Source organism: Apteryx mantelli, chromosome 1, assembly GCF_036417845.1.
Source record: "Apteryx mantelli isolate bAptMan1 chromosome 1, bAptMan1.hap1, whole genome shotgun sequence".
Classification (NCBI taxonomy): Eukaryota; Metazoa; Chordata; class Aves; order Apterygiformes; family Apterygidae; genus Apteryx; species Apteryx mantelli.
Window position 1 is genome coordinate 187,791,709 of NC_089978.1, and position 24,478 is coordinate 187,816,186.

General features: G+C 40.5%; 1 protein-coding gene across 1 annotated transcript; it reads left to right on the forward strand.

The window, feature by feature from the left end:
- Window positions 1–1,228: 1,228 nt before the first annotated feature.
- SLC38A4 (solute carrier family 38 member 4) lies at window positions 1,229–19,489 on the forward strand. The gene is made up of 15 exons (XM_067289945.1): window positions 1,229–1,363; window positions 2,261–2,351; window positions 3,784–3,899; window positions 7,095–7,168; window positions 7,297–7,389; window positions 8,414–8,495; window positions 8,589–8,671; window positions 8,781–8,839; window positions 9,570–9,848; window positions 9,966–10,045; window positions 11,221–11,321; window positions 12,302–12,426; window positions 15,460–15,604; window positions 16,828–16,925; window positions 19,388–19,489. Exons 1-15 carry the CDS (start codon window positions 1,245–1,247, stop codon window positions 19,487–19,489), a joined length of 1,647 nt encoding a protein of 548 aa, XP_067146046.1. The 5' UTR covers window positions 1,229–1,244.
- Window positions 19,490–24,478: the final 4,989 nt, after the last annotated feature.

Here is a 24,478-nt window from a genome sequence, read left to right on the forward strand (position 1 = left end):
CAGCGCTGGTCTGCATTTCGCATGTGATATTTATGAAAATAATAACGGATCCAGCCAGTGTGCCTGACTGAAAGGCAGAAGTTAAAGTGCCAGGAGCCTGCAGTTCTGGCCCCAGGTGTGTCAGTAATGTGCTGCCTGATTTGTGCTCGCTCCTTTCCCCACTGTGTCTTTGTCTCCTCACCTGTGGAACAGCAATGCTGAGACGTCTCAAGGAATATCTTTGGGAAGGGAAAAGTGCTGTAAAGCTGCAAAATTTGTTGCACAGTGTTTTCTTATCAATCAAACCTGGGAAATGAGAAAATGAATGTAAATGTGTATCTGCAGTTGAGATTGTAACAAGAAACTGCTGTAAATGCTGGAGGCAAAGTGCTCTCTGTAAACTTGCTCTGTATTGTTTCCCTTGGTCCATATAGAAATAGACTGAGGAGCATTTATCCATATGATTTTTTAAAAGGCAGGATTTCTTCTAACAAGGGTAGCGAGAGATAGTAAGTCTTACACCTATATGACCACCCTGTGTGAGACAGATCTTCTAGTGGTAGAGAAAGGTGAGAATTAAACACGGATATACTGAGAGACAGAAACTGCTATAACAGAATTACACCTCTTAATTATCAAAGAAGTGACCATGCAGAGATGCTCTTCTCCTTGGTTAGATCCCAACGAAAGGGACAAATTACCAAAAACATGAAAACTTGTGACAATATTGATCTTACGACAAATGATTCAAAACACTGAACATTTCCTTTAAGAGTATGTATGTTTTGCAGACTGGTAAAACCCTGATATACTCCCTCCATTTCTAATGAAGTGAGCTTTGCTGCATTACCATCCTCTTGTGATTCAAAAACCGCAAATCAAGAAATTATTTTCTTCTGGTTTTGTTATTTCACCACATACTGGACATCCACCGTGCATCTGTCGGTCACTGCATTCTTCTCCCCTTTTGAGGAAAACAGAGGGGCCAACTGCTGGTATATAAAGGAACATTATGCTCATACAGAATTTTCCCAGTCCAACACAGTTTCCTCTCTTAATGCTATTACAAAGAACAAACACAAACCAAATGATTCACACACATTTATCTAATTTGAGGAAAATTCTAATGAGTTCTTTTGTGTTTTGTTTGCAGAACAGAGTGTTCTGGCAGTCACCACATGGTAAAGTGAACCCGCAAGCAGCAGGCTCAGTGCTGTTTACCCTAAAGAAGCTAGTGTGTGCACTGGAAAGCGCTGACCGCTCAAATGGATCGCATGGAGCTGCAAAAAGTCAACATCGAACTTGATGACCAGAGCAACAGCGGGGAAAGCCTTGAAGACAGCTACACGGAGATGGCTGATTCAGAAAAGGCTGCCATTAGGAGGTAAGAGTTTCAAGGTAGCTCTGTTAAGGCTAAAAAACAGCAATCAGAAAAGCAGCTTCGCTAATGGCATCTCGGACTCAAAGCATTTCATAGGCAATACATTGAAAGCAGTCTGATAGTTTGGCTTCTGTTTTCCTACAGCACAAAACTGTCTGTTCTGTGCCCTGATGAATGGTGTGCCTCGCATAGCAGGGACATCCCAGGTTCACGCTTGCCTTTCATTGCCTGGAGTGACCTTTGCAGGCTCCCAGCTTTGAGCACCCACTTGGCAATATCCAGCCGCTCCAGTCACATAGTACGCATGGAAATAATATGTCAACGGGGTAGCGTAACATGAGCATGCACCTGCTGTGCTTCAGCCTCGCAGGAGATGGGGAAAGGTTTCTGGGGCAGGGTACGGAGGCCAGCAGCTAAATGCTGTTGCTGGGACTGCCCATGCTCAGGTATTTACAGGAGGAGCCCCCACAGCTCCAGCGTTTGGGTGGCCCGAGAGAGACATCTCAAGACCAGCTGTCGGCCTCCAGCCCTGAGCCTGTCGAGACCCCAGCGTGGGTCTCTGACAGGGCAGTTGCAAGGCTCTGGGTTACCCGGATTTGAAGTACGAGCTCAGCTGAGCCCACTGCTGCAAGTCAGAATTGTTACTTTCCAACTTCCACAATCAGATATTACTTGAAGGTTGCTAATTTTAAAAGGGACTTTCAAGGCAATGCAAAGATCCATTAACCATGCAATTGGACATGAGACTCTTGCAGGAGAAAAGAGTTTTTTTCCTGAAGGACTTATAAATACTCGTCCCAATGCCAAAGTAAAGTTTCCACTAACGTCAAAGGGCACTGGTTGAACATAATGTGTATCATAAGCCTTATCTAATGTTTTCTCACTTTTCTTTGTGTTCAGTCCATTTGCTAGTGATGATGCAGAAAGTCAGAAGTTCCTTACAAACGGATATCTGGGTAAAAAGAAATTGGAAGAATATAGTGAGGAATATGTAAGTTTTATTCATTTTTAAGGGTTATCACGAAATAAGATTTATTGACCTGAATCTTTTTACAAAAGTTTTTGTAAACAAAGTTACTCTAGAGCTTGATCAGTGTAATCTTGGCTTTGGAAGAGTAAACATATTTCCTAGCAGTTAGTGCTGCAAACTCTTTCTGTTGTCTGGCAAGTACAACTGGGTCTTTCCTTCACAAGCAGTCATAAAGCTTCCTCAGGTCATATTCTGACCTCAGCAGCACCTGTGTCATCTTACCCAAGATGCTAAGATCTCACCCACCAGCGAAGGGTGGGTTTGCTCACATATTTCTGAGGGGAGATTTGATCCAGAGAAACTTTGTTACCACTGACACAAGAAGAGAAAGAATTCAGGCTGGAGTCTTAAGTCTTGGGTTCAGGCTTACAAGCAATTGAAATGAGAATTTGTGAATAAAAAAGCCAACACTCCTTTAAACGTGGAACAAAAAATTCCATTTTTAGACTCCCATTTCAGGGTAGTTCTAGGCCTTATTGTGTGTGTGCTTGTATTGTTTTTTTCCAGGATTGGTGTAAATGAATTTACATACAGCTGCATTGCTTTAAACAGATGACATTTATGTTTAGCTTTACAATGCTGAGCATTACACTCTTAGCACTCCTCAGACTCTCTAGGCAACTCCATGTGCAGATAGGAACACAGCATGTGTGCATGTGTGTATATGTGTTTGTGTGTATCTGTCTGCTCAGGATTTAACTTTATTCAAAGTTAAACTGAATTTGATGACAAAGAAAGATGTTATTTTATTGGATATGTTACAGGCTTTATTAGGATTGTTCAAAAAAAAACTTCCAATAAAAGAGAAAATTGTTGTTTGTAATTGCAACTAAAATTAACAGCTGTATTTTCCCTTTCCAACTGGTGCCATATGCTACTCCCTGAGACATAGAGTCCCCTCCTTCTCCTAGATTTTAATCCTCTCCCACTCTCCTTCCCCGGGTGCAGTGGATTCACCAGCCACACGGTGCTTTCTTCTCTCCCACCACCCCTAGATATATTTTTTGCTCCGCAGAGGAAGAAGCACATCCTACTAGGATAAAATTCAATAATCAGTTGAATTAATTTTTAAAATCATCTGAATTTGTTAAACTAGAAGTTGAGAAACCTGTTAGATAAAAGCATTTCTTTGCATTGCTGCTGGCCAACGCAGTCAGTTCTGCCTGCATCATCTCCATTGGCCATCAGGGATGTGGCCTTCCTCCCCAGGGAGATGAGGGAGAACTGGAGGGAAACACCACAAACACATGCCAGCACAGCAGGCATTGGGGGCAAAAGGGACTTCTTAAGTGACTGTGGGCTCAGGAACCTTGATAAGCAGTAAGAAATAATTAGTCTGTTGCACTCAGCAAAATGCAGGTTAATCGCCATTTGCTGTTACTGTTCCCGACAGCACCGGGGAACGGCTTCATTTGGGATGTCATCTTTTAACCTGAGCAATGCCATTATGGGCAGTGGTATCCTGGGGCTGTCGTATGCCATGGCCAACACTGGAATTATCCTTTTTGTGTAAGTACACAGACAAAAAGTGAGCAGAACAGAAGCAGTGAGCTATTGGTTCTTGCAGTTAGAGAGGTAAGTTGGCTTAAGAACCATGTTTTGTTAGCTGAAAAGTGTTGTAAGATCTCCTGTAATGAAAACATTTTAGCCTCACCACAAGAAGCCATCCAGTGCTGACAAACCATTTTTTTAATTTTCGGCCTGTTTTGTATCAGGAGCACAACTGTGAATTGATACTGTCCAGTCAAAAAGCAGAGAGGAAGAACAAGTATACTGGTCCTAAAATAACAACAGAAATCTTGCTGGTTCAGTACAGGAATTCTACAAGGTCAATAAATCACCCATAAAGTATATATTTGCACCATCCTAACTATGTAATCACTATGTAGAAATGGAAGAAGAATATTCAATGCAAGTCTGAAATGGTAGTATGTTTTGACTAGAAAGGCAGTCACAGATTTATTCAGATTTAATGACACCCACTCCCTCAAGTCTATTTGTACTCAATGTACTACCACAGACAACCATGGTATGTAGCTGACATACAGCATCTATACAAAATGGTTTTGATTGACAGTAACAGATAGCCATGTGCAGTTTTTTAATCTACGGCTAACCTTGTCAAATGAGAGGGAACGTACAGAAAAATTGTTCCTCTTTAACAATTGGCTTTAATTTTAATTGGAGCCTTAATTTTAATCCTTCTTTAGGCTGGAATAGCGTATGACACTAGCTTTTTGTTTTTAAATCTAAGAAGCCTTTAAATCAGGTGGCAAGGCTATCACTATATGATTTCTTACTTTTGGAGCTTGTATAACTAGAACTGCAACAGCACTTGAAATTCTATGCGTAGCTTCCAGTTGCTAAGAAACACCTCCTATTTTTCCAGTAGAGTTTGTAACTGAAAATTAATTGTAGATGCAAATGATGCCACTCTCTGAGATAAGTACTTCTCAGCACCTGCAGTTGAATGGTTTAGATGTAGTCTTTACACATACAAAAATGGAACCTAGTTCTAAAATTGACTGCATTAGAAACTGAAAAACTTAAGATTTTTTTTTCCCCAGCTCCTTAGTTTAGGAACCTTGCTTTCTCCAAACATTTGTACTAATTAGTATGGCCATAAATTATACTGCTGGAAAGAAAACCACGGTATATCAGGCCTCTCTAGGGAAAAAAAACTACCTCTATAATATCTTTATTTTTGAGGCTCTGTGCGTTCACAAGTGTGGCTGAAAAAAAAATCTGATGTGAGCCTAGTTACATTAGCTCCGTTGGCAGTGCTAGCAGAATGCAAGCCTTAGCCTTGAGTAATGCTAAAGCAACCCTATGGAGTCTTATATAGCAAAAACAAAGGATGTCTCTACCCTGCAGCTCATTTTCTTTTCTGTCCTACTTTCATGCTTTGTGCATGAGAACATTCTCCCTTCTGGTAGAGGAAAGAGTTTTATTTAAAAGAGCAGAACTATGTGGGGATATTGTTACCTGGATGGCATGCATCCACTTGCTGGAGTTTCTTCTGTTTTCACAGATTGTGACATTGGTGTTAGTGGGATAGAAAAATTCCACCTACTAAATGGAAGCTGCTGTACATTACTGCTAATTCAGAATATGCTGGCAACAGATGATTTACCGTTCTCGTGTTGCCCAAGTACTCTCATGCTGGAAGATTTTCTGCAGGGTGAAGGTGGGAGGAGGACTCCTAAAGCTCAGTAGACCCCAGGAGTTCCTGTTATCTCCTCCTCTCCCATGGGAGAGGTCTGGAATTGCATGGAGCATGCACTGGAGCCTCTTCTGCTGCCTGACATGACTCAGTGGGTGCAACTGGGATGTCTTTGGTTTGCAGAGGTGCACCTCACATGTCAGGGCACGGAGACCATGTCTCTGAATAGCAGCTACATGGGTGCCCTTTGTCAAAAAGGCTGCCATTTGATACACTGCAATCTCAGCCGTGAGACTTGAGCCATGAGCCATGGCTGCAATCTCAGTCCATATCACATAGCCTGTGCTATGTGCATTCTGTCCACAGAATGAGGCACAACCCTGTTCACATGAAGACTATGGTTCTGTTTGTCTCTCTTGGAGGAAGAACCTTAAAAGAAACTTGTGATGTCTGGTGGCCATCACATGGCCCCTAAACTGATGTCACATCTGCTTTTAGACTATAGCTTGCTTAAGAAGCTGGTTGTCAGTATCTGCCATATCTGGGAGATATCTGAACCTCATCTTCAGTGGAATGGAAACACTGGAACCTCCTGTTCAGCCACTGAATAAGGAACATCAGTAGATAGATTAGATATCTTCTAGCTCCAGCATGTTATCACTGTGTCCCCTTCTGCAGCAACAACTTGTCTTCAACCTGCCACACTTGTGCAGGCTGAAGACAAGATAGTTATGGTAATAAAATATGCTGCCCGTGGTATTGTGGCCTGAAAATATCATACAAAGATACATTTTTCACCAGAGGCTGATAACTGAAATCACAGAGAGTGCAAATCTTATGTGGAAGGAACAAGGCAATAATCAGAACTAATAAATTCATGCACCAATAACTTCAAGCAGACTAGGCTAGAAAAGAATGCTGTGAGCTCTCCGAAAGCAAGTTTTCCAGTGTCGTACTATGCCTTAGCACTATGCAAGATTTCTCCTGTACTTTGCAAAGTGGGTACCTCAAGTTAAATTCCACAGTTTCATGTTTACACGGTAAAATGGCCTGATTTTCAAAAGTACTGACTAGACAGGAACTGGCAGTGAAGTTATCTCAATTCTTTTTTTTTTTTTTTTTTGGGGGGGGGAGGGTGTTGGGGACACAGCTCTGTGTAAAGAGAGAGGTTGAAATGACAGGTCAGGGAGCAAGCAGGAGACCAAACACCTGACTTTTGCATAGAGATCTGTTTAATTCAGTAGGGTCTTGTTAAGATGCACAATTCTGTCTTTGTGGAAGAGCATGGAATTGGCACCTACCTGCATTTAAACAAGCTCCAAGGGACTTTTGGGGTGCATAAGGTCCCAGTGCAGCCACTAGTAAGCTACAGTTGACACTTATCTCTGCATTTTGTACCACAGGTCCAAAGAACAAACTTGCTGAGAGCTATTTACACATTGAACTTCAGAAGAACAAGCAAGCATAAATTGTGCTCATACAAATTAACTGAGTGTCTTTGATGTCCTGTTTGGGATTCTGATTTCTGCTTTGCCTTGCAGAGTTCTGCTGCTCAGCGTAGCGGTATTGTCACTCTACTCCGTCCACCTCTTACTGAAGATATCAAAAGAAGGAGGTATGAGGATCAGGCTGTGGCTGGCTAAAAGTTCTTACTACTTGCACATATTTTACCTTGGAATGCAGTTCCTCAAGTGCATCCAGGGTAGTGGCCCATATTTCTTTGTTTTGCTTTGTTTTTCTCAGGCTCACTAATATATGAAAAGCTGGGAGAAAAGGCATTTGGATGGCCTGGAAAATGTGGTGTTTTCATTTCTGTTACAATGCAGAATATTGGAGGTAAGGGGAAAATGTTCTTAGAAAAAAGGTTTTCTAACTTCTAATGTTGTTCTACAGAATACCAGTGCTTTTTGCCTACATGGCATCAGAGATGAGCAAGCCACAGTATGTGCTCTTCACTACTATTGTAGTAAGGAAGGACAGGAGGAATTTATCTTGCCTAGTTTTATCTATCTGACACTTTGGTGTCCAGTCAATGTTAGTTGCCTGGGATCTCTCCATGACTGATGAAGAGACTCTGAAAATGGCTGAAATGGCTTGGATGTCTCTTTCCTTTCACAAGCCTGGATATCATATGTGTTTGAATTCAGGGAGAAATATGCTTCTCTGGTAGAGAGGAATAGCTAGGCATCTAGTTCAATGGTTTCCAAACTGTTGTCTAACACTGATCCATAGATTTCCAGGGACCTCTCTGTGGCCGAGGTAAGATAACTGGAAAAAAAAATGCCTGCTGTCAGTAGATTTAAATGAGATATACAGAGGTCCACCCTTCCATCAGGAATCACGACAGTTAATCTTCTAGATCCATGGAATAAAGTATTGGAAAAAAAAGAAGTTGGAAATAGAAGGGACAAGGGGGACAAGAGATTCAGAGGCAGTGACAATCAATGTTACTAAAGAAGTGGACGGACAGTGCCAATTGAAAAAACAACATTTACAATAGCAAAGAAAATGGAAGAATGTAAATTTACATTAGGAATGTAAATTTCATCATAACAATGATTTGAATATGTTAATTCAGTAATAACTATATTGTATTCTGAATACAATACTGGATGAATGCAGGGATGAATACAAGGCTGAATGCTGGATGTCATTCAGTACACTAAAAGCAGAACAACATCAAAAGAACATACCATCTCTTTACTCACCGTCCTATTTAAGCGAAACTCATTTCTCTATTTTAATTAAAACTGATTCTCAAAACAGTGTGCTTTTCATAAAGTATTATTGCTTTCTATAACAAATGATTTTTTTGGAACTGTGTTGTTTCCTCTAAAGACATTTGTTTATTTTTTTCCAGCAATGTCAAGCTACCTCTTTATTATTAAATATGAACTCCCTGAAGTGATCAGAGCATTTATGAAACTTGAGGAGAGTTCTGGGTAGGTACCTTTGCCCAATCTCAACCTTAGATAAAAAAATTTCACTTTAATGTCAATAAAAATTATTGTTATTTTTTTATTTCCCCTCTTCAGAGAATGGTACTTAAATGGGAACTACCTTGTCATATTTGTAACAGTTGGAATTATTCTTCCCCTCTCCCTTCTAAAGAGCTTAGGTAAGGTTAACGCCCTGCTTAACCTCATTTCTTATTTCGGCTAGACTTGTGAATTTATATATGGCTAAACTGTTTCTCTCTCTCTCTCTCTCTCTCTCTTACTTCACAGGTTATCTTGGTTATACAAGTGGTTTTTCACTGAGCTGTATGGTTTTCTTTGTCAGTGTGGTAGGTGATTGTTCAGGATATGTCTCTATGCAAATACAGAGTCTGTAAACTTTGCAACACCATAAAATTCCTTGCTGTGACAATTTAATGTTAGAAGAGCACCTGCAGGTGAATCAAATCAATTACCCTAGTGCCAAACAAAATCAGAATAAAAAAGATCAGGCTAAAAACAGCACTTGAAAGGATAAAACATAAAGCAGAACAACAGCAGAAGCAGACTAACAACAAATACTTCCAGGCGTAGCAGAAGTGATGACACTTAGTTTCTTGCTCCCTCTCTTTCCTCTCCCTCTTCAGTGTGTCTGCTTATACTTCTGTTGGCTTATCAAGGGTGATCATCTTAGCCTGCCTGTCAGTGCAGACTTTCATAGGGTTTCACTCTATCCAGTCATCTATTTTCAGAGAGCATGAGGGAACTGAATATGTTGAAGGAACAGAATTTTTTTGGTCTGTCAGACTTGGTTGAAATTACCCAGTGGTCTCCAAAGTTATTAGGAAGGATCTGTCAGATACAGATACACGCAGTTTAATGATATAAAGCCTTGTTTCCTTAAATAATCATGTCAGAAACAAGGTATCGTGGACCAGGGCTGAATTCATGGATCAGGAACTGTAACTGTAATTGGTCATGCTGAATAAAAAATTCTCATGTTACTGCTATCAAAAACAGGTGTAAGTGCAATCTCCTGTGGCTGTACTCTTGTGATCACATTGTCTACTTTTGTTGTAGGTAATCTACAACAAATTCCAAATCCCCTGCCCTCTCCCCGTCATGGAACATGGGGCTGGAAACTGGACATCCATCAACAACACTGTGCCCATGCACTTGGTCATGCTACCTAATGAGTCTCTCAATTCTGGGGTGAACTTCATGATGGACAACACAGCTGAGCACATGCCAGGCCTTGAGGAGCCAAGAGACACCTTCCCTAAAAGTGGAGTGGAATTTGAAGCACACAGTGACAGCAATGACATGTGTCAGCCAAAATACTTTGTGTTCAATTCACGGGTAAGGGAGATTCTGTTGAATTATCTTTAGCCATTCATACCACCACTAAACTGCTGCCTGCCGAAAGTCAGAGATACAGTAGTGTCCATTCTTACTAATGGAAGATTTATTTTACAGACTGCGTATGCAATACCCATCCTGGCGTTTGCATTCGTATGCCACCCTGAGGTGCTACCAATATACAGTGAACTGAAAGAGTAAGGTTCTTAAATTTTGTTCTATACTTCCAGTTAACCGTAGCTAGGGATCACTCTCTAGGCATTTTGCCTTGACTGATGATATGTAAACACCCACCCATTAATGATTTATTGTGTTCCATAATAAGCAGATATTGGCTTTGCTTTGACATAATAATCATATATTGGTGAGAGAGAACCACTGTTCAGAGATCCACACTGGATGATACTTACTTAGGAAGGGAGCAATCTGGATAATCCTTTGAATGATGTGAAAAACACTGGGGAGCTTGGTTGCACAACATATAACACTGAAACAGAGAATTCTGATTTCTAAAAATATCTTAATGAGTTCTGTGTCTGGATCAGCTGTTGCTTACTCTTAAAGTTTCCTGGGATGCCATTGGTTTGGGTGTCTTACATATGCTCTTAACCCAGCCCATTTTGCTTATCAAGTATCAAAAATCAAACACATTTGCTTATCAAATATCAAAAATAAAATAATGCTTAAACTAGCACAGAGTTGTCAGTTGGGAAGGACTAAAAAATGCACCTGCTCAGCAGCAGAAATTAAATTACAGGAGGTTGGGCAGCAAAACTCAAGAAGGTCAAGCCCCATTGCCTCCTATTTTAGCTTGTTTAATCTCAGAAGAAATCAAAGTTCCCAGATGACTTGGAAGCCTGCTTCAGGCCCCCATAAGCTGGAGATTTTCTTATAGCACATTTTTAACCAAAGAATCTCTAAAGAAGGGATTTGACCTGCAGGAAGTTCTTGAACCTGCAGAACAGCTCTATGTTGATATAAGGGTATTCGCATAGAGCTGACTGAAAGCTCATCTCATTATTATTACCAGCCTCTGTAATTTTAGCTGCTCCATTTTTTATTTAAAAAAAAACACAGTTTGAGATTGCTAGTGTTTAAATAATGACATACAGAATAACACAAGGCATTTACATGTTGTCACTAAGTAAACAGTAGAAATGAAGTTTCAGTACACTTTAATAAATCTGTGCTGTTCTGCTCAGAGCTGTGAAGCTTGAACTAGAGACCCCTGTATAACTGACACAGTTGCTACGAATTTACCAGCCAGTGAGGTGATGCCAGTAGAGTGATTCGAGTACTCTTCAGAGTACTTCATGAACAAATAGAGGCTTTGTAAGAATAGCACTGTTACTCTCTTTCTTTCCTACTTCAGCCGTTCCCAAAAGAGGATGCAGAATGTCTCAAATATCTCCATTACCGGCATGCTTGTCATGTATCTTCTGGCTGCTCTCTTTGGATACCTTACCTTCTATGGTAGGTCAAGGCCCTGTTCTCTGCAGAATTTTCCCCCTAACTTTAAAGCAGGAGAGATGGAGTTTTCACGCTTAGGATCAAGTGTCTGTGTGTTTTTGGTTGTCATGAGTACAGGCGTACATGTTATTCAAAAATAATACACAGCGTGTAACGTCCTGAATAAGTGGTGAGACATATCCAGCTGCCAGGCTGCAAGTTTGTCAGCTGTTAGAGACTCAGAAGTACCTACTAGGGGGACCAGCTGTGTATCTCTTGATTTTGTGAACTCAAACAAGCTACTGTAAACTTGGCTCTTGACAAAGGCCAAGAGTGACAGTACTAAAAATACTCTGATACTCAACAGCTTTGCATGACACAATTAAATGCTACCCATCCTAGCTCTGACACCACTAATTCAGCTTCACCTATGCTGAAAAACAGGTGCAAATCATTCTAGTGTAAAAAAAATATGGATGAGCTGGCCTAACTGGTAGGTAAACAGAGTAGTCCCTATATTAGCCCACAGTTTTCTGCAAACGCCACCTCTTTTTACCTTGTTAGTTCCTCCATTACAGTGCAGAAGTGAATGACACAGCATAATCTGTATTATATTGCTGTGGCAAGGGGGCTCTGTTTGAAAGTTGGAAGACTTGTGTGGAAGTTGGGAGATCTAGTCCCAGTTCAGGGAGTTATTTTTTATTTCATATCAGAGAAATTATTTTGCCTCAATTTTCACATCTATTTAATGACTCTGAGAAAGTCGTTTGAGATCCTTGAACACAAAGCATCACCTCAGAGCTGTATTACCAAAGTCATCTCTGGATGATGACTTGTACCAGTCACTCTGGGAAAATACCTCTTTCGTGCCTAGCCTGTAACACATATCTAATGACAGCAGCTGGGCCAGAGCTAATCTTATCTCACTGCAGTATAAAGATCTCCCTTTTGCATGTGCAGATATTGCTTGAGTAGTTTAACTCCTTTCTGTTTCCCTTCTGCAGGAGAAGTTGAGGATGAGTTACTTCATACATACACCAAAGTGTACACTTTTGACACCCTCCTTCTGACAGTTCGCCTCGCAGTGCTGGTGGCTGTAACTTTGACTGTGCCCCTTGTCCTGTTCCCTGTAAGTAAGAGTGGACAAAGCTGAAATCTGGGCTAGCCTGTACACACTGACTGTGGTTAGCTGCTGTAAAATTTACATAGACAGTCCTTAACATTTAAGAAAAGGAAGCCTGAGTTTTGATTTGGGAAGGGTCCATTTTCTCATATATAATTTGCCTGAAGCAAGGATCATAGGTAGTTAGGGCTGCAAACTTTGAAAGACTGAAATAAATCAGCCCTCAGGAACAGCTGCCATGTCTCTCTCTGGCCCTCTCTGTACTATATTTAACAGAGCAGCAGTGTAAGTAGGGAGGACTTGGGAACACACTCAAACCATTTACGAGATTTCCTAATACAGACATATGCAACTACTATAGCATCCAAATTCAAGACAGACACGTGCCACTCAAGCCACATGTTATGCAGAGCTGCCAGACCTGACTCCATGAGGATCAAGGTAGAGAAGTAGAGGCCTTGTGCATATTGCTTAGTGTAGGTGCTAACTTGGATGTCACAAATATTATTATATGTAGTATATGATCAAATAATGATCATTAAAAAATTCTTATCCTTCATGTTAGGAACAATTGTGGGTGACGATACTGGGACATGCATTGAAAAACCTTTGTTAAAGAGGGTGTAGAGCAGGCTCTAGGCACTGCTGTGGGTTTTAATTTTAACATTGTAGAGGGCTGTAGAGGTGGCTTTCCTCAGGCAACACCATATATTTAAGGACCATAGCTCCAAGGGGGAACATGCCATTTTACACTTGAGTAGGTTTCCTGTGTGTTCCCACTTGCGAACTGACTCCAGTCAGTGAAACTGGGTCCATTGACAGAGAGACGTATAACGCAACACACCTACCAGTTCACCTCCTGTGCTCACGCAAGAGGCTGTGGGAGCCTTCCCAAACCAACATCTTCAGTTGAGCCTAGGAACAGGAAAAGAGGCTAAGTGGCAGAAAAACAAATGCAGTCAAGATGCAGCCACATAGTTGGATACCTGAGCAAAGTTCAGAACTTCTAGGTGCTGTTCATAGGGAAAAATACAATATCCATAGCAGCAGGGACAGAAAGAGAAGCTGAATCGCTCTTCAGGGATCAATCTCAGCTTGAAGAGCAGACCTTTGGACTCCTGAACATATAGCACCGTCCCTCAGGCCCTCCCTGCACTGCTACACAGCCAAGGAGGAAATAGTTGATCCTTGACAATAAATTTCAGGGGACCAGTGTGCCATTTTGTAGGGCCCATACAACTCCAGCATCATGTAGTTGGCAGGTTTCCAGCAAACTACATCACACTTTAATGTTCCTGTCTGATGGGAGCAGTAATCCTGGGGTCCTGTTGCTCCATTGTCCTGGATGCAAACACAAGTTGTGCAGAGGTATTGTTTCCAGTCTCACAGACAAATACTTAAGAGCAGTGATCCCCATTCAAGGTCATCTGCAAAAAAAATCTGCTCTGGTATAAAGCACCCACAGCGGTTGGTCCCCATGGCATGCAGAGCATTCTGATGTTCTGCCTTAAATGTGATGTTGAAAGAGATGGATAAGTGTTTATATTAGTCTTAACTAACTGATCATTTTTCAGGTGAAAATAGGTTCAAGGCATTACAAAAACCTCTGTCAGACAGATGTAGTATTTTCCATTTTTAGTTTTCTGTGTAATTATTTTTATACCTGAATAGTGTACAGAAGCTTAGCAGTTACATACCACAGAACTAATTGCTCTGTTAAAAGAATTCCTTAGAAGTTATCATTTATTTTAAAGCCAGCGTATCAAACAATTTGATATGGCCTATCAGGATAGCCAGCTCAGCATTAGTGATGATCTAATTACTCTAAACATGCAGCATAGCTGTACCAACTACTTTTTTATGAACTATTACATTTGTATTTTCTTAAAGTAGTCAGAGTTTATTCTTTTCAAAAAAATATTCATTGCACTGCAAAAATATTTTTTAAAGATCGGTCTATATAACATCAGTCACTGTAAAATTTTCTGATAACTTCATTTCAAGGGCAACATCACAGTGGGAATAATACACAAGATGCTGACAGTAAGTGAGTAGGAATACAGGGCATCAGTTCTTTAGTGTAGTAATGCTGTTTTACAACTCAGGGACTGAACTAAATTTTTGCAATCTGCCTCCCTCTTCATTCACAGCTTTGGCTCACTTCAGCCTGAAAAACATAAAATGCAAAATTAATGCTGTGTTTTCAGATAATGGGCTCCAAGTTTGACAGAACTTCATACATTTACCAGATTGCCAAACTCATCCAGAAACAGTTGTCTGTTGTTTTGAAACAACTAAACAAAAGTGCTTTTTGAGCTTTTTTTTGTTTAAAACCATTTTTATTCAACACCTACCCTTCAAATCTTTTAAGTTTATCACAGTACTTCAGAGTAACACTGTCTTCTGCCGCCAAAGGGATTTGCTGTTAACTTTTTTCTTACTTAGTGTCTTTGTTGATGAAAAAGCAAGAGTCGCATATTCATGTGAGAAAAATCAGTGGAACAAAAAGGATCCTTTACAATAGCTTTTAAGAATATAATTTCCAAGACACATTGTAAGATATGCTTTTATTTTGATATGTATACTTTTTTTTTTTTAATGCAAGTAAAACAAAAGCTTGCTCTTTCTCTCATGAAAGTAAATGACAGAACTCTTGTGGGAATTTCAAAGGGATCAGGTTCAGGAATACAGCAACTCATATTTCATCCGTGCATTTTTGCCTGCTGATTAGTATTCATAGTGGGGGTTTCTTAGGGGTTTTTTTTGCTGATACTAGCATCTTTCAGTTGAACAGATTTCATCTCCCTGATTTTACACCCTATTTACTTGTCTTTCTTCTGCACTGCAAATATTTGAGTTTCTGCATTAAATAGTGAACGTAGTTCTCAAAAACCTTTATCAGAGCGAGATTACATTAAGGGAAGTAAAGGCTGAAAACACATTTCACACATTTCTTCAGTCAGAAGATTATTTAAAAAGTGAAAAACCAAAAATAAATTAATTGCTATTTTACTTTTCCTGATGGTTTTCATATTACAGATTCGTTCATCTGTCAGTGCATTGCTGTTTCCCAAAAGGCCATTCAGCTGGATAAGACATTTCCTGATTGCAGCAGTAATTCTTGCTTTTAATAACCTGCTTGTAATTTTTGTCCCCGCTATTAAAGACATCTTTGGATTTATCGGTAGGTTTCATAAATACTTTCCATTTACTGTGTTAATCCTTTCCACAATATATTTACATTCATGGACTGAATGACATTTCTCAGTTCAGGTCTTACAATGGAGTAATTTAAACACAGGTTTGAGTTTATATAGGAAAAGTTAAAAGGGAAATAAAAATTCCCAAATAGCTGACACACAAAGCCAAATTCTACCCAGCTTAGCTGTCAGCCTGCATGAGGCACAAGGAATCTAATAAATCTAGCATAAAAACTGATAAGGAATTCACATTTTGACAAAAAAAAGGGCATCTTGTGCATGGGGGGGGAAAGGGATTTTCAAGCATCTCTAACCTGTACAAAACAATATTGACTTTCAAACTATGATGTTAAAAAAGAGAGAAAAGTAATGTGTTTCTTTTGAAATTCACAGTTCTCTCCCTACCTCTTTCTTCCAGTCAATTTTGGCTCCTGACCACTGGGCAGAGAGTCTCCGTCCTCCAAGTTGCTTGAGGACTTAGGGACTGAGATGCCCTTGAGCCTGGCACCCTCCATGGGTTTTTTGTGCTGGTGCCTTTTTCGTATTTTGTACTTCATGCAGGCAGCCACTTTGCACCTCCCAGCTTTTTACATCTAAGTTATCACTCTGGGCTCTGTTAAGGGCCCCTCCATTGAGGGGAGAGAAATAGGCACGTCCAGGGCACAACTCAGCTGCCCTGTTTTAGACACCTCCTCTCCAGGGTAATCGTACCCTGGAAGTGCCTATTTGTTTCCACTGACTACAGTGGCAGTCTGGAGGACCAGCTCACATGTATCATCTGTATTGCAGGCAGCTGCGCTGGATTCAAGGAATCCTCCCACCACCAGGCTCTTTCTCAGGCCCTGAATGCTCAGATAAGTGTGTAGACACCTAAAGAACTGTCTCAAGTCTGGATCTTAGCAGAAGGGGACAATGGTCCTCCAAAGAACACAACACAGGCCTGAATCAGACCCGATAAAATCCAGTATAATTATTCCCTAGGCAGAGACCAACCTGAGACTTTTTTGTAGCCTGGAAGTGAAACTGTGCAAGTTCTGGGTGAATACAAGACAGTTCTGCATGATTACCGAATATGAGACTGATCCCTTTTTCTGCAACTGGAATTAGCACAGCAGCTAGCACCCTACACGCTCTTTTTTTTGCAGCGTACGCCACTCTGATGTATTTGCTTACAGAGCACAGTACTCAGATCTAGTTTCTGTTCTAGGTGCCTCTTCTGCGACGATGTTGATTTTCATTCTTCCTGCTGCCTTCTACATACGGCTTGTTAAGAAGGAGCCTCTGAGGTCTCCCCAGAAGATTGGGGTAAGTGGGCTGGCAGAGATGGCAGAAGGAAGGAAGAGAGGTTTTGTGCTTTCTGCTGATCACAGATACTCAGACTTTGACTCGCAACATCTGGTAGATAATCATAAATGAAGCATTTCACTCAGAATGCTTGGTCACTATTAACTTTAGAGCTCTGATTTAAGACGCACAGTGGTTCATGCTGAGCAGTGTCTCCCCCACTCCTTTTCAAGTCGTCAGGACCCTGTAGCAGAGAGGGCAGAGCTTGCTGGGTGGCTGCTCCTCAGACACCATGTCCAGCTGGATGTGGACCAACCGCATGGGGCTGTGGCCCGCAGCCACTGAAGAGCAAGGGCTCAGTGCCTGAGCTGCCACCTCACTGACAGGGGCAGGAGTGCCAGTAGGGATAGAGCAGGGCAGTGGAAGAGGGAAGTGGGCAGGCCATGGGAGTCACATTATCACAGAAAGCCAGCATCCACAAGTCAAAGACTTTGGGGCCCTACCGCTACAGATTCCTGTGAGTAAAAATACAGCAAGCTTCCTTCTCTGTGTAGGGCCTGACCAAAAGTTTTGGCACCTCGTAAACAACGGCATTCAGTTCCTCAGATTACGTGTGCTCCAGAGATTAATTCATCTAAAAAACTGGAAAGGACTCTTGGCCCTGTTGAAGTCAAAGCCGGGGGGGGGGGGGGATTTCACTGCTAAAGCATTTTTTTAAATATTCACGAGGTTTGTGGTATTGTTCTTAATCTGAATGAGGCTACCAGCATAAAACCAACTCTGCCTAGCAGACCCATCATTTTAATTACCTTGCCATGTGGATATCACTGCTATGATTAGTGAAGAACAGCTTTGAGGGGTCAAAGACCTGGAGCGGGACTGGCAATAGTAAATGAAGCCACTGTATTGGTCTTGTTTGCAGTAAAGATCATGAGATTAGAGCAATGAAAGAATTTTCACTGTGGCACAGCTCAGGAGTGATATCAGAAACCAGGAACAGAGGATAGAGTGTGTATGGGGGAGGATCCATCACAGCTCTTTCACACTAGGCAAAACAATCAGTACAGGCAAAAAAGGCCTAATATGACAAACCAGTCATCTACTGATGCTGCATGCATCTCTGATGTAAGGAAATTTGCTCCATTCATGAACTTCTGCAATCTACCTGTTTACAGAAAAAATAGAATAAGTCTCAGGCCCAGCAAATTGTAAAATAAACAGTATTTGTCTAGGTTAAAGTGTGTCTTAAATCACTAGAAAAAGGCATTTATTTAATCCAACCTAAGCTCTAGCTAAGACCTGCACATGTATAAATAATACCTAAATACTACATAAGGAGCTGTTGGTTCACACTATAAGGCCAGCTGTGGCTTAAGAGGAAAATCTGAGGTCAAGGTTAAGAAGGAGGTTGTACTGCAGAAATAATGAAGTAACAGAGAGTTGTGAGTTCCCCACTGAGACAGATACACCTACGGGAGATATATATGAAAGTCTATCATTCATACACAGCATGTGTTTATCGGTCATGCTGGACTGCCACAGCACTGCCTTTTATCTTGAACACGAATACCTATTTGCACATTTGATGGTATCACTTAGGAGGTGTCCTTTGAAGAATTAATTGAAAAAATATTGATAAAATACATATGCAGACACATAATGTAAATAGATATACATATCTACATCTATATACATGTATACAACAAACAACGTACATTGAAATGGAAGAATTTCTATTCGTACATAATGCAAGTATAAAAGAAAAATCTTTACTATCATGAGATGCTTTCTGAAGATCACTTTTGAAGCAGTGAAACTGTGAATATTTGTTCATGTCTCTCTCTCTTCATTCTTCAAGTTTCTGTGTGTTGAGCGTATCTAGAATTTCCCACCCTGCACTAAGATTGCATACAATACTAATCTTTGTGATGTGAGGCAGAATATTGTTAAAAGTGGACAGATTATGGTAAACTAGAGTTCCACTAAAGCAAAGGGGGAATGATGTAAGCATCTGAATCATTTGAACATATACAGAAATGCTTTTAGAGGAGAGAGATGGGCTTGCCTATTTGTCTAATAAGGATGAAAAGGATTAACCCTGAAGCTGTTCTTGATATTACAGACAAAGATCATTCATTGACAATAGGCCAGTTTTTTAAGAAAAAAAAAGTTCTTCTGTTATATTTGTATTATTATTCATTTTAACAAAGTGGTTTTTTAAGGTCAGGTGATCTATAGCCCAGCTCTCTCGATTTGAAATTTATTCCTGGGTAGAAGCACAGGCAGAGCAGAAATTACACTGAACTTCTATATAGGATTAACTATGATTCGTGTAGCCCTATATGATATTATTTAGTCTTAGTCACAGAGAATGTCCTAAATTCAGGCTCTGAGTGCTGTATAAATAAGATTCCCATGGAATAGTCAGTGAACTATGGTGCATTCATCAACATAATTAATATAATTTTATTTTCCAATTGCAGGCTCTAATTTTTCTTATAGTTGGCATAATCTTCATGATTGGAAGTATGACTCTAATTGTAATGGACTGGATTTACAACCCTCCAAGTTCCAGACATCACTAACCTGTGGAGACAACTAAGTACTTTTTATACCATAAATATTTGTATCATGTGCTCCAAAGGACACCTAAATGGGAATGTTATTCCTTGCTAATAATGCAATATTTCAAAGACGGTTTCTGATAACCTCACTAGAACCCAATGGAGTACTACGTCATCCTTTTCACTGAGGATCGTTATTTATGCATTAAGAACCTGAGCTTAGCATTTCTGCCCAGGTTAGATGAAATGTGTGGTGTGGATGCTTTTTATTTTCAAAACAAAAATATGAGTAATTGTGTACAGAGTCCTCAAAAATAGTTTGGTGTCACCTTTTCCAACTCCTCCCTTCATGTTAATAACTACAGTTCCTAGAGCACTGGAAATGTAACGGCCAAAAAACTCGCTCGTGCCTTGTTTTATATCTGAAACTCATGGGAGTGGCTGCTCAGCTTCAAGAGAGAGGGTACAGTTTCTGTAGGTGAGCTCAGAAGTGGCTGCTCCCTACTGATCTGTCCATAAGAAAGGTGACAGCTTTGGCAAGCCAGCAGACAAAGCTGAGCATCAGATTGTTGCCCAGATTCGTCACCCTCAGCACACGACAGCTGTCGTTCAGAATAAAGCTCTCTCTCGTACAGTCAGCTCTCTGCAAGGAGACCCTGTGCTGGGGCACGTGCTTAAATAACAGTAGAGCATTAATGGTGTTTTGTTGTTAGAGATGCCTGTGCTGGAAACAACAGGCATTTCTGGTGTGGGTTTTTGGTTTCTCTACATTTTTTTAATTCTTGTGTGAGCTTGCACCACTGAACAAGTTGTATCCTCCATAGAAACTTGTCTTCCATTCTCACAAGAATTTAAGGAGACCACAAGGTGTGGCAAAGCACACTGTCCAGTATTGTTCAGTACTTGTGTACTTGATAAATGTTCAGTGCGGGAAACTGTAATTTGCTATATATATATATATAAATATATATATTTATGTACATAATCTTTTGTTTTCCTCCAGTTATCAAAATGTTACCCTACGGTACATTGTTTTTGATTTTTTTTTTACATGTGTCACACTGTTTTCGTAGCCACACACTTTATATTGTTTCAAAGAAAACATATTGGCTTGGTGGGTTTGTAAAAGGTTCAGTTTTATTCAGCAGTGTTTAAAATATACAAGCCCTAGCCATTACCTGTGTAAAAAGAAATTCAGATGTTTACTATATATGTTAAAATAAACTGTAAGATGCTTTTCTCTTGATATTTTTAATATGTGCCTCAAAGTTCTGTATTATCATTGTAAACTACAAATCTGGGTAACTTCTGTTGCTGTATCTTAGCTTGCCTATGTATATGCTAGCATTCAATGACATATATAATTAAGCTATGTAAACGAAAAGGTATTACTGGTAATCCCAAGTGTATCGTGCTATGCGGCAGTGCAAGACCGAAAGAAAATGTGAAGTTCCATGTTATATGGATGATTAATTAATGCTCAGTACCCTACAGATTGTGATTTTCTCTGTGCTGTGGGGTACTCGGTACTCACCAGGGAAAAACAGTCAGTGCAGTCACATTAATTCCATAACACGGGGAATGAGTGGGGAGGCCCCACTGTTGCGTGGAACATGCTTACACAGATCCAGGCTCATGTAATCAGGGTTTTCACTCTCCAACTTAAAGATCTGTTGAGTACGCACCTGTGAACTCAGAGAGTCATAAAGCACACAAATTTGTCTCTGTTCACTAGTCAGCTACGTATGAAATTGTGTGTGTGTGTATAAATGTGTGTATACATACAGGTTAACTAAAAAAGCATCTCAAATACATATTCTGTGCTGACCACTATCTTTCTGAGCAGTATTTTATGCTCACTTAAGTACTGTATCCTTAATATATCGGGGCATATTTCCTTATGAATACTAAGTCTGTTTTTGCATTTTTAGAGAAAAAGTCTGCAATAATATTTTGTTCTATTTTAAGCAGACTAATGCAAATAATGCTGCACTAATACTGAAGAGACCTTTAACACGGACTAGAGTTAACAGTAGTACACACACACACCTCTCTTCTTGTTGATGTTATTGAGAGTTACATGTATGGAAGAACTGAGCTGTAATTGCATTTTTATTTTAGTATGCAAGTATATATGGTAACTGCAGTTGCATTTTGTAGCCCACCTAAAATGTAGATGAAGTCAAGAGAAGTAACAGAAAAACTACAGGCAATAGCACAAGTCACTGCCTTTTCACAGCACAAAACTAGTGGTATCACACAGTGAATGACCTTCCATAATAGAGTTAGAGAGAGTCTGTAAAAGGCCAGATTTTAAAGCTAAAGTATGTTGCTCACAGTGTTATGCAGCTGCCACTCATACTGGGAGTAAGGATAGTATTGTACACTAACTTATTTAGCACTGTTGGGAACGGTGGCTGTTGGAGTTTCTTGTTCATTTTGTAATGTTGACAATAGGCCTTGTGAGGATTTTTATTACAAAACCATCTCTTCATATACAATAAATGAACTTTTCAAAGACTGCATATTTTCTTTTCTTCTGTTTTAGGCTAGCAGGAGAAGGCATTTTTCTTTAAATGAAGCACTGGCAAACTGGTAGCCTTAACATGAGCATCACTAAAGCTGCATTCCCTTTTAAGAGAGAAACTTGTGTATCCATAAATATGCAGACAAGCAAGAGAGCAGACATGGTAGCCTCTTCATAGAATAACCTTTTTACATTCCCTGTTTTGCAGCTATTCATGGAGATTTATCGACATCACAAAGTAAAGAATAGCTGGCATTAAATCTGGGGTTATCTGCAAGATACTGTATATGTTGTTCTCTGGAGCATGGGATTAGTCAGGACACACAGTATAACAGCTAAGTATAGTCACTATTAGGAGTGCACACCAGATGGTACTGCTCTATATAAATACTTCCTATAATTGCAGCTGTAGGTTCTCCTGCTGTTACATATTTGTCAGCTGTATAATCATAGCCCAAAATATACTGGTCTATATGCCGCTCCGGCACTGATGATCTCATATGAGAACCCCATTCTCAGACCCGGCAAACCAGGGTTTGTAACCTGCCTGTTCATGAGAAAGGCATCACAGACCCAGACACTTGCTAAACACCTGCTGCCCAAGGCTGTGCTCCATGGACTGAGGTCTGCACGCTGCTGTGAGCAGGGGGGCCACCACATGTAGCTGTCAGACCCACCATCCATCCTCAGAGCCAAGGCTGAAGATGTGATCACTGCTGGCACCTCAGCCCTGCTGTTCACAACTCAACCCAAAGTGCTTTAAATTAGGAGGCCACCCTGAAAGATTAACACATATTTGCTTAGGCCAGCTCTGACTATGGCACTCGCTTCCAGCTAAGAGGAAAATCATCCTGCCATGAATCTTGGCTGGTGGCACCTCTATTGAGAAGAACAGCTGCTCTCAGCTTTGACTTACTCTTCCTCCTCCACGGTTGGTGTGGAGGCCACACTGTCACCACCACCAGACCTGCTCTTGTCCAGGACTGCAGGCCATTCACTGTGCCTGGGACAGAAGTTCCCCACAGATTTTTCTCCCTGCCTTTCAGTTAGGTATCCTTAATTCCCTGCAGCATTTACTTGTGCTCTGTCTTGATGTTTCTTAAGCTGTAAGTTCCCTGAGGCAGGAGTTTTTTTTAGTTAAATAATTAAAATTGTGGAAAGTGAATGAGGGAAGTTAAAGAAAAAGAAAAAGCATGTTTGCAAGGAAAAAAAAAAGAAAGTACATTAGAAATTTTAGTTATAGAGGTGTGTCTTTAAATGGAAATGATAAGAATGCTAGGAATGATACAGAAAAGTAGAAATGATCAATAAATATTTCAGTTCTGGCTTTGGAAAGAAACAGAAAAAGGGACACTCATTAGAGGGCAAAGTCATCTCTAGTCCATAAATAATCAAAGATGATGTTAAACAACATCTATCTGAATAGAAAGGCAGAAGGCCTAGATAAGTCACAGAAGCAGCTGGCTCTCTGGTGTTAATTTTCAGTAAAACCCTGTCATGCTTGGCTAGTTCTTGATGGCTGACACAATAATAATTAGAGCTAGTCATCAATTACTCACTAAGAGGTTTAGTTGGTGGTATTGATGGAAAATTTCCATGACTTTAAATTTCAATGGAAGTTTTACTGAAAATGTGCCATTGCAACAAAATTCTGGCAGAACCCAGGCAGACTCTTGTGGAGAGTCATGACAGGGTTAAGTTGGAGGAAAGTTACAAGCCATGGGAAAAGGGGAACTGGGGAAACTGGTACTAGCTCGGACAAAAAGAAGTCTCAACAGGAGCCTCGAACAAGCATACCCAAGGACACCGGTGCAGCTGGGAATGATACATTCTGAGAAGATACAGATAAACCAGCAGAAGCCAGTGGGAACCAAGGTTAAGAACAAGACAACTTTTCTCCAACTAGGATGCAAGTAGCAAAGTACAAGGCATGATCACCGTGTGCATGATCAGTGTAATGACTGGCTACCTGTGACATAATCAGCATTCTGATTGGCTTAATAAAGCCCATCTGTAGAAACCGCTGAAAGCAGCTAATTCTTAGGTATAAATATGCGCTGAAATAAACAATAAAGGTCTCAAGATGCACCACTTCTTGAGTCCGTGCCATCATTCGCTACAGATTCTAATGGAAACCTGCCTAGTTTTCCATTAAGCTGTCTGGCAAGGTGCTGAAGGCTTCCAGGAGTTGTAACTTCTGGCCTCCACGTACCCTGGAAGCTGGATACCCCAAGGCTATCTATCTGGTGGCTTGATATAGGGCCAGCATGCTGACACAGAGTCCAGGTAGTCCTGATGCTTTGGCTTGGGGTCTAGGGTGAGCTCAGGGTCACAGATTTTCCTGCTGTGGAGCTTGGCTTCGGTGCTGCTGTGACAATCCCTTCAACACTTTCACAGTAATAATAATGCTGTCCAGTAGCATCCTGCAAAAACCCATTCTGGAGAAGAGAAGCTGCAGCTTCTTTCTGTTTAATTAAAACAGA

Excerpts from the sequence above, each read along its gene's own strand:
- SLC38A4 (XM_067289945.1), top strand. The coding sequence starts at position 1,245 with ATGGATCGCATGGAGCTGCAAAAAGTCAACATCGAACTTGATGACCAG. Across the intron at positions 11,322-12,301 it reads TGGATACCTTACCTTCTATG|GAGAAGTTGAGGATGAGTTA; the intron begins GTAGGTCAAGGC and ends TCCCTTCTGCAG. Across the intron at positions 15,605-16,827 it reads AGACATCTTTGGATTTATCG|GTGCCTCTTCTGCGACGATG; the intron begins GTAGGTTTCATA and ends TTTCTGTTCTAG.